This window comes from Sebastes umbrosus, chromosome 5, assembly GCF_015220745.1.
Source record: "Sebastes umbrosus isolate fSebUmb1 chromosome 5, fSebUmb1.pri, whole genome shotgun sequence".
In the NCBI taxonomy this organism is placed as follows: domain Eukaryota; kingdom Metazoa; phylum Chordata; class Actinopteri; order Perciformes; family Sebastidae; genus Sebastes; species Sebastes umbrosus.
In genome coordinates this window covers 27,718,897-27,729,449 of record NC_051273.1, presented here as the reverse complement: position 1 = coordinate 27,729,449, position 10,553 = coordinate 27,718,897, and the positions used below count along the sequence as shown (strand labels likewise).

At 41.2% G+C, this 10,553-nt stretch overlaps 2 protein-coding genes across 3 annotated transcripts; one reads left to right on the top strand and one right to left on the bottom strand.

Annotated features, from left to right (window-relative positions):
- Positions 1-365: 365 nt before the first annotated feature.
- c5h8orf82 (chromosome 5 C8orf82 homolog) lies at positions 366-2,779 on the bottom strand. The gene is made up of 3 exons (XM_037769176.1): positions 2,471-2,779; positions 2,323-2,371; positions 366-1,114 (listed from the first exon to the last, which is right to left on the bottom strand). Exons 1-3 carry the CDS (start codon positions 2,633-2,635, stop codon positions 615-617), a joined length of 714 nt encoding a protein of 237 aa, XP_037625104.1. The 5' UTR covers positions 2,636-2,779; the 3' UTR covers positions 366-614.
- Positions 2,780-3,972: 1,193 nt separating this feature from the next.
- Positions 3,973-9,328, top strand: si:ch211-191a24.4 (uncharacterized protein LOC100150331 homolog). Of its 2 annotated transcripts, none has more exons than XM_037769817.1 (4): positions 3,973-4,287; positions 4,677-4,812; positions 5,952-6,073; positions 6,876-9,328. In XM_037769817.1, exons 2-4 carry the CDS (start codon positions 4,688-4,690, stop codon positions 7,532-7,534), a joined length of 906 nt encoding a protein of 301 aa, XP_037625745.1. In that variant the 5' UTR covers positions 3,973-4,287; positions 4,677-4,687; the 3' UTR covers positions 7,535-9,328. The 2 variants fall into 2 exon arrangements, with proteins under 2 accessions (XP_037625745.1, XP_037625744.1); XM_037769816.1 differs by having other exon boundaries at positions 3,982-4,287; positions 4,680-4,812.
- Positions 9,329-10,553: the final 1,225 nt, after the last annotated feature.

The following is a 10,553-nucleotide window of genomic DNA, read 5'->3' as shown; positions in this document are numbered from 1 at the left end:
AAGAATCAGATTTGCATGAGACCGAATCTTGCTTAAAGCTTAAAGGAGAGCAGTGAGGAAAATGACTATGACACTGAATGACCTTGTGTTGAATGTGTCACCACATTAAGAGCAAAAAGAGCAGCTTTCAGCATTTTGCTGTCTCTCCAACCTGGGAGGCTGGATGTTAAATATAGTCATCATTGAGATGATTAACAGAAAGGGAAAGAGAAAAGATATACTTCTGCTACAACCAATTACAGTGTGTTAATCTTGCATTGACGTTTCTCTAATCTTTGCTTTTTTTAACTGTGACAAACTGAATAGTTTATATCTCATCAGGACCATAAATATGATTCAGATTAATCCAGGGAATCTAACTGCAATGAGGGGAGACAATGCTTTGTTTGAGGGGTCTCAAGCCAAAAAAAGCCAAAAACACTCTGCATCATCAGTGAATATGATAATCCACTTCTCACACTTCATATAAATTAGGATAGGAAGACACATCAGCTCAGACTTCAACAGTAACAATCACACAACTGTGAGAACTTGGTCGTCTTTCCCCACTGCCAGTATGGGGCGCTGATGGCTTTTCAGCATTTCAAAATCTAAAAGGTGCCCAGTTCTGGTCATTATCCCAGTTCATCCTGCTGCCCGCTGCTCTCCTCCACAGTGGGGAAGCATCCTGCGAGCTCATTGGTCAGCACGTGCTTCTGTCCACCCCAGAGAAAATGCGTAGGCTGTCCTGATTGTCCGTCCTCCGAAGCATAAACAAAGAATGGGCTGAGCTCGATGGCCAGAGCCGACCTGACCAGGCCGACCCGCCCTTCGCGCTCTGAGCAGGGGTGGTAAACTCGTCCGCTGACGGGATGCATGTACAGCGCCTCCGGGCGGAACGGGGCGGACAGCTTCTCCGCGCCGCCGCAGTACGACAGCAGCTCCTGATCATCTCCCGTGACTCCTGGCGACCCCACGGGACTCTGCAGCAGGTGGGTGAAGACCAAGGGACGGTCATCGCAGCGCACAAAGTTCCTCTCCCTGCCACACGGGGACAAGAAGGGGAAGTCCTCCTCGTAACGACCGCTCTGATTCGAACGCAGCCGAGTGAAGAAGAAGACCAGGAACTTTTTGTCTGGTAATAAAGAGAAACAGGGATAACTGAGCAATACAGCAGCAGAGAGATCGTGCAATGAAAAATACGAGTTATCAGTCAGATCAGAAATACATTGAAGGCATCGGCAGTGGCTAGAATTTGTTGACAATAACGAAATAAAGAATATTGACAGCCTTGATTTTTGAGAGTGTCAACTTCTGTTTTAATTGAGTGACTATTGTGATTACATGGTGCATATTCCTAAATAAATTTAAGTTTTATCCCATTATCAAACAGCATACCTTTATTCCTAATTCTAATATTCCAGGTTAGGATTACTGTACATAATGTGCAGAGATGGGGAGGATCGAATGTTAATCCAGACATGGTATTTTATTTATACATAGTATACTGATTGTTTAAAGGGACTGTTTGTAACTTTTAACTAAGTTATATCTAGTGAAGCCCGTCGGTTAAACATTGTTGGCCGTGGTCGGAGGACGTGGGGGAGACCGTAGCTTTGGTCTCCAGGACCGGAGTCTCTGCTGTACTCTGCTCTGCTGCCTGCTTGCCTTCACTCACACACCACGCTCGTTCTGGCTATTTCGCTCCACTCTTACGTACATGCACGCACACTCCACACTGCAGAAGAGTTAGTTTAGCTCTGAGAATATCTAGTGAATGCACAGTGGACGTTTGTGCAGAAATAAATGCTGCAGCTCCTCCAGACCAACAGAGGTTTCCCTGTCTTGTGAAGTGACGGGGCTCCGCAGCGAGAAACGTTATCGTCTCCGACCAAAACTCCGGTGTCTCCCCTGTTCCCTCCGGCCGCGGTCGGGAGGCTGAGGCAGGAAAAGCCAACACTAGGATCAGCATTGATTCATGGAGAGACCTTCGTCTGGTCAGCTAACATTACTGCCAAGCAGGTGAAATATAGAGTGATATTGTGGTTTTAGCTGACGTGTGTCGCCTCACTGTTTTGAGCGATGCTCGTTCATGTCTATGTAGAGCGAGCACAAGCGCGAGCAACAGGACGCTGACTTTCGTTGACTTAACGGCCACAGGGGTCGCTGTTAACAAGCATTTCTGAATCTTACAAACAGTCCCTTTAATACATACAAGTGTTTTACACTTCAGTTAAAGTCTATGAAGTGGAGGTAATTTGGGGATATTCCTAAATCCCAGTTAAGGATGCATTTGGCTGAATTATAGCACTTTATTTGGGTTGTTGTGTGTTCATCTTTTACCTTTGAAGCAGGTGACAAAGTTCTTCACTTTAGTGTCATCGAGGAAAAGCTGTGAGTGGATCACACAGCAACATGTCATGATAGCAGGACAGTCTACTGTATGAATATGGTTCTGAAGGTTTGGTCTTGTGTCAGTTTAAACACTCACCTGTCCTTGGTGGTCGATGTAGTAGAAGTACTCTCGGATCCGTGGTTCTGGGCTCTGGCCCTGGATGTATGTAGCGGTGGTTCTGGAGGCGGAGTAGCCGGCGGGCAGGCAGCGCAGAGCGGCCAGAGCTCTGAGGCTGAGAGCCGCAGTCCGGAGGAACAACATGACTGAAACACAGAGGACGACTAGTGTGTCAGACAGAAGTTATTTAACCGTCTCTGGTTACACTGCTGGCTTTACCCTCATGTTATTGTTTACAGAGATACAACCCGGAAGGATTTCACTGATGCAACATCGTTGGTTTCTGACTACCGCCGCCTAGTGGACTGGAGTGTGGAGCAGTAGATTGGCAGGAAAACAATAAAACAATAATACAATTAAAATAAAATAAAATAAAATATAATATAATATAATAAAAATATTATTATTATTATTATTATTATTATTATTATTATTATTATTATTATTATTATTATTATTATTAATAATAATAATAATAACTAAAATAAAAAATGATAATACTACTAATAATTAAATTCTCTCCATTATTCCTGTTGCCCTTAAGTAATTAATTAGAATATTGTGTACTTCCTTAGATGTCTTTCCTAGCATATTCCCCATTGTAATATTTCCATCATCTACTCCTGATAGCAATTTCCTTCTTTGTTCGTCATATTTGTTGCACTCTATAAGAACATGCTTGACTGTTTCAGGTTTATTACAGTGTGTGCATAGTCCAGTTGGGTGCTTGCCTATTCTATGGAGGGTTTGGTTTAATCCTGTATGTCCTATTTTCAGACGGGTAATGACCATCTCTTGCCTAGTGGACATGATTATACTTTTGTTTTATAATACAAATTCAATACATTGCATCAAAGGTCTAATAAGGTGGAAAAACAAAACTAGGCTAAGCTACTGGAGTTACCCTGACCTATACTCATTTTTAACAGTCTCTTCTGCACTATATTCACTTTTTTAATAGTCGTGTATCACAGCTGTTACCCTGCACTATATTCAGTTTTAACAGTTTTCTTCATCTCCTTGTATTTTTATATCTAATATATTTTTTTGTACTCTGTACTTTGCACTACTAACTTTTTTACTGCCTTTTTACTAACATGTTTTGCACTATGGAAGTGTGATGCTGGAAACTTGAATTTCCCTCTGGATCAATAAAGTTACTATCTATCTATCTATCTATCTATCTATCTATCTAATCATGCAATCTTTGCAGCTCATAGTTGGTTTTCAGCAAGCCAGTGACTTATGAGCCATAAACAGTGTGAGCAGCCTACATATTGTATGATTATAACTTGGGAATGTGTGATTCCAAGCAGAGAGATGTAGGCTATAGGCCTGTAATGTTGAGTGAACACACAAAGAGGCTCTTCAGGGAGCTGCATGTAAATGTCTTGGCTGATAAAAGAAGCACATAAACAACAACATTCCTCCACAACAGACAGACAGACAGACAAACACCCCCTAAAACAGAGTAGAGACAGAGGCTTCTTTGGCTCCACAGATGAGGGACTGACAGCACACAAAGCGGCTGATTCACAACAGTAATGAATTCAACTTCATCCAAAAAAAAACTCATTTGTGAAGCTCCAGCTGTGACTGAAGGACTTCTAAAGGACTCATCCAGCTACCTGAACCCTGAACCCTCCTCCTCCTCCTCCTCCTCCTCTTCCTCCTCCTCCTCCTCCTCCTCCTCCTCCAGGTAGGGTGGAGCTGTTTCTACCTGTGGACACTGGAGAGTGATTCAAACATGGCGTTGTAGTCGGACTTTAGAGTGCTTTAATCGACACATATTCACAGTAAGTTTGTCTTTGATGGTTCACGGTGTTAAATTAGCACTTCATTAGTCAAATGTGTTAAGATAATTAATTAAACATGCTAAAGTATCTTAAAGGAGACGGAGACATGTTTTCTCTCTTTGTTTTTAACACCTCTGGAACTGCAAACGGCTCCACTGTTGTTGACATGAAGTTTAGAAAGCTTCCTTGTTAAGAAAAGTGTGTTTTTGGTTGATTATTTCCACTATAAATACTCTTTATTCACTATAAATACTCTTCATTCACTCCCTGTTTACTTTGTTTTGATGTTTATGACGTCCTGACGTAAACTGACGTCAACTGTCGCTCAGGCGTTCTACAAGTGACAAGATAATATTCATTAAAATATCTTTTTGTGTTTTGTTGTTCAGCAGGTAACGTTATGAGCCAGCCGCCCCGTTCAAACCGGGGACACCGGGAGAGGAACGGAGACCACCGGGAGAGGAACGGAGACCACCGACACTACCGGGACTCTCCCCGGGATGACAGACGGTCATCACCGGACAGGTGCGTTCAATGTCTGTCTGTAAACATCACAACATTCTCTGGTTTACCTGTAATATTATAGTTCATCCTACATCTGTCCACAGTTTAGACATGAATGGGTGTCAGTACTTTTTTTAAATGGTTTCAAATAAGAAATGTGTCCATAAAGACAGAGAAACCTGGATACAATTATGAAAATATGACAATTAACAATTACTATACTATACTACGAGTCATTCTCTAGAGTATTATAGCTTAAATAGGCTTTATCTATCTATCTATCTATCTATCTATCTATCTATCTATCTATCTATCTATCTATCTATATATATATACTGTATAACCTTTATTTAACTAGGAAGTCACATTGATTTATATCAATGTAAAGTTAAGTCTGTTTTAACCTACAAACTCCATCCAGCACCACTATTGTACAGTGGTTTTCAAAGTGGGGTCCGGGGACCCCCACGGGTCCTTGAGAGGTTTCCAGGGGGGTCCCCAGCAAAATACGGGGAATAAGTTAATTTTACTATAATTCCATCCATATAAGTTATACAATGGCAGTATGTATGGTTATTTTAGGCATGGGATTCATACACTTTCTGTTATAAAACATCTAAAAGCAAAAATCCTATCAGATGGGGGATCCTGGGACAAAATAGTGCTCTAATTTGTGTCAGATTATAGAGGTCCTTGATGTGAAAAACAATTTGGGAACCACTGCATTATTGTACAGCGTATCATAAATTCAGCCACTATTCTTTGATGCTATAAGTTCATTGCATCTTAATTATTTAAGACTTTTTATTAGTCACCTACCTTATTGAATGTTGTTATCGCATTTGTTTTTGTGATTAATGTGTACCGGCTGCTGTAACACTGCAATTTGGGATTATTTAACTAATGAAAATATTATGCCTCTTTACTACTAATTTTACCTTTTAATATTGCTATAACATTTAGTGGTTTTGACCATTTTACTTAAGGAATATAATATTTCCCAGTATAAATAAACCACTTAATTACAAATAACAGTCCAGTCCAAAATATGCTGGAATACAAACTACCAATAGAATAAGACATGGAAAAGGATCAGTTCCTCAATGATACCAGGTGGAAGTGGGAGATAACTTCCTCATGCATGTGTTTCTGTGCTTCAGGTCTTCCTCCTCTCGACCCCCATACTACCCCAGAGAAGCCGACTCCCCTCCCAAACATGTGCGGGAAGTCCCTCGAGTGGAGCACCAGGGGTCCACTTGCACCAACATTTGCTCCAGGAGAGGTAAATCAGGATCAGACTGGCAGTATCTGGGTCGACTATAAAATGAAAGCTCTTCTAAGAGAAGCTGCTGCGTCACAGGGCGGACTTTGGTTTCAGTCACATTGCAGCTCCGTAGTTCCTCCTATAAATACTGGACCGACCGGTTTTCTGCTGTTTACAGGCCTCCTTTTTTCTCACAGTTAACACTTTGGCAGATTAACTTTGATGAAGGAGAAAGCTGATAACCTGATACCTGAGACTAATACATTAATCACATGCTTCTGACCATTTTCATTCATGTAACAAAAGAGTTGATCCTCTAGGAATGTTAATAACATTAGTTGACCCACAGAAAAACAACACTTTTGATAATCAGTTAATTGTTTAAGTCATTTATCAAGCAAAAGTTTTGGTTCCAGCTTTTCAAATGTAAGGATTTGTTACTTTATTCTGTTTCATATCATTGTAAATGTAATATACAGTATTTGGGTTTTAATCAGACACACCACTACATGCTCTGGGAACTTGTGATGGGCATTTTTGCTCATTTTTTACATGTTTTTTGAGATTAAAGGTTATGTTGATACAATTTTTATTTAACAAATATTTTTTTAAAACCAATAAATAATACATTTTAGTAATTTTTTGCACTTGTTTCAATCATTAAACAGTATATTTACTTTGTACATGGTGGCGCTGAAGGAGCACTGTTTCTTTCCCCTGTATACTAAGTACTGTATATGGAGAGAATGACAACAAACTGTACCTCGATCTGATTTAATGATCTCACTCATCACCTGTTTCCTGTGTCGACTCCCTTCAGGCATCGTGCTGATCTGCGCCATACTGACCAACGCCCTGGTCCTGATCTGCCTGATTGCAGCTCACATGGTGTCATCAGGCTTGTCCTCCATGGGCGGGCTGGGTGGCTTCGACATCAACTCCAACTTCAACCTGCAGGGCACCGAGCTGAAGAAGGCACGAGAGCTGGACGCGCAGTACAGCCAGATGAGGGCGCCGGGCCTCTACGGTGGCATCCCCTTCAGCCTGATCTTCGGGGTCCTCTCGCTGCTGTTTGTGGTCGCCGGGAATAAACCGGCCCACCTGATGTCCCGGAAGCTTCTGTACGGAGCGCTGGTGTTCCAGGCGGTGGGTTCAGTGGTGTACGTTGTGGCCGTGGGGCTTTACCTCCACTTTATCATCGGGGTCAACGCCACAGATGTGTGTCAGCAGCGTGAGAGACTGTACGCCCGGAGCGGCTACACCTGGATGAACTGTGACGTGGGCGGGGCGGACGCAGCCGTGGCTCTGTTTGGACTCATCACGGCGATCCTGTACATAGCTGGCACAGTGCTCACCTTCCAGACGATCCGGAGAGTGAGGGGCTACCTGCAGGAGCGAAAACGCAGAGAGGTGGAAAAACAGCAGGCCCGGGCCAACCCACAGAGAGGCCCGCTGAGGGCTGAGACCACCTCTGTGTGACGGGCCAGAGAAGAATGGACATCTGGGGGTCTGTATCACAAATAAAATTAGTGGGTTACTAATGTGACTGAGGGTTTCTGGTGTCATGAAGCTGGCTCACTTTTAACCGGGATTAGATCACCATGGAAACCTACTGTATGCTGCACGGCTTCGGAGCGTCAGATCGCCCACTGACCAATCAGATCACTGAAAATATGGAGTCATCATTCCAACTGGATCCTGACGTGGATAAAAGTACGGAGTTTACAACAATGGGACATGTAATAGACATTTTTCTAGGTTTTGCATACCAAGAAGCCCCTGAAAGATCATGCTTTGAATTTTTTTTCTTAACTACTTTTGTGTTCCCTCACTTTTAGTTTTGCGTTACTTTGCAATAATTTTTACACAAAAAATTACAAAAAGGAAGCCTGAGTTATGCAAGTAGCATAGAGCATGGACATATTATAATAAATGATGTATTAGTTGCAGTTACGAGGCCACCCGCCTCCCAAAGAAACCATCTTTGACGTGTACTTTGACTTTTTAGTTTGGCTCATGTCCCATCCACTAACATGGAGGGGGCGGGGTTTATGACCTATACTGCAACCAGCCACCAGGGGGCGATCGAGATGTTTTGGCTTCACTTTTGGGGAGCTGTCATGTCGTCCATCTTTATATACAGTCTACGGCTGTGACACATTATTCTTTAATGGGTCAAACTCTAGCTACATGCAGGCGTTGTGTTTGTGCAGTGAATTTGCATGGTGCCGGCTGAGCTTTGTGTTGAAGCTAATCTTGAGCTGCTGTGGTGTACATATTGGCAACACATCTGTCATATATCTCATAGAAGCTCAGAGTTCAAAGCATGCACGTCTGGCTTCACGATGCTGTTCATTAATCAGGGGCTGTAAAAGCTAGCCACAGCAGACAGGTGTAGCCAGCTACAGCTGTGGTCACGGTGGCTGCAAACTGCCAGAGCTCGACCTTTCTCTGAGGATCACGGAAAAAGTAGTTCCGGGAAGAAGAAAAAAAATCCGACCGTGACCTTTCGGGGCCAACGTAGTATATCATGATAATTATGTCAAAGATAGAAGAACAATGTCTTGCACAACCATGTGTCCAGGTAAACAGAAAGATAGTTTACTATTCTAATGAATGATGCTAATAGCTGCCTATTGTACTGTAGTAATTTTTCTGTCATGCTTTTACACTCTTATTCCATCACTGCAGCTCAGGATAACATGATTATTTTCAGGACAAAAATCCACATGTACTTTAAATTATAAATGCAACATGTTTTTAAGTGTATCACATTCTAATTGTGTGATTTTTAATGTGTTTAATATTTTATCTGACAGCACAGCAGTTTTTGCTGCCATTGCGTATCACTGTTTCTTCCCACGTCACATTAAATACTCCACTCGTGGTTCTAATGATGTTGCATGTCATTGGCTCTTAATTGTGTGTGAGCACGCTTGTGGCTGGATCAGTAAACCGAACCAGTTATTAATCAGCTTCTCCAGCTTTAGTTATTATATCCAGGATTATCTTTGTACGGCTCAGTGAAGCCAGGTAGCTCAAAAGAGAGCCAGACTTAAGTTTAACTTGCTTTGTGATACAGGTTCAATCTGGGAGGAAGTTAATATTCAAGTGAATTGTTTGTATGTTGGATTAGTCTGTGTGAACTCAGGCGGGGATTTATATAAATGCTTTTAACGTGTATAATTAACGTGTTTTTATATCAAAGTTTTTGATACTGAAACTGTACAAGAATGTTTCTACTCTAATTAAACCTCCATCAATGTGATTATATTCAACTGTTCTGTTGTTTGTGATTACAAGCGTGATAAACAAAACAGCCTATAGGGGGCACCAGAGCTCTATACAACTCCTGCTGTTGTGGTCACTCTCTGTCCTCTCTGTCATAGGCTTCCTGCCAACCATGACATCACTGCTGTATGACCCCCCCTCCCATCTCTGCTGTCACACAATGGGCCACACATAGACAAAAGGATACAGCAGTGATGTAACTGTTGGACTGTTCAGACTTAATTACTAAGAAAAGAAATCCTCCAGGGTGATGTAATTACCCAAGTTCTAATTTTACCGTTTCAGATAACACAATGCAGCGATTGTATCACAGCAGCACTAACAGGACAACGTGGCATTAGCCGAGAGAAATGCAGGGTTGTTGTTGAGCACTAATTAACCTTCTACATTTAGAAACGGTCAGTTCACCCAATTTACAAACACATTTTTGGTGGTATGAAAGTTTCAGTATTACATGACGAGTTTTGACATCAATCGCTAAGATTTCTGCTGCCAACCCAATACAATACAGGTGAATAGATTAGTTTTATTATGGATTGTTTGGACATAAAAAGCTATTTGAAGGCATCAACTTGGGCTTTTAAACTATATATATCAAACAATCAATTAATTGATAAAATGATTAGAGATAATTAGAAATCGATCATGGAGATCATTATTTTCAGCCCTAGATTAATCTGATGATTATTATCTGTATTAATCATTTGCTATATATAAAATGTCACAAAAGTAAAAAAAAAAAAGCTCATAACAATTTCCTTAAACACAAGGTGATGTCTCCAAATAACTTGTTTTGTCACCAGCTGTCTAAATATCCAAAACGATTCAGTTTACAATTACATAAAATAGAGAGAACCAGTCAATACTTCTCATTGGAGAAGCTGGAATCAGAAAATATTTGTATTTTTTCTCTTTTAAAATGACTTTATCAACTGATAGTGAAAGTTAATTATCTGTGCCCTTATCGACAAATCGCTTCAGCTCTAGAGTAAAAAGTTAAAGAACTCAATAATAACTTAAATATTTTGAAAGATGAAAATAAAAAAAAAAAAACAGGCCAGGTTTTTGGATTATCCCGGATTATTTTAGGAAAACCAAATGTGATGTTTCAATGTCTTGGGCAGCACAGACAAGATTCCATTGAGCTCCACTGTGCTGGGCTGGTGGCAGAAGTTTAAGAAGCAAATATCTGTAATTCTTGTCAAAT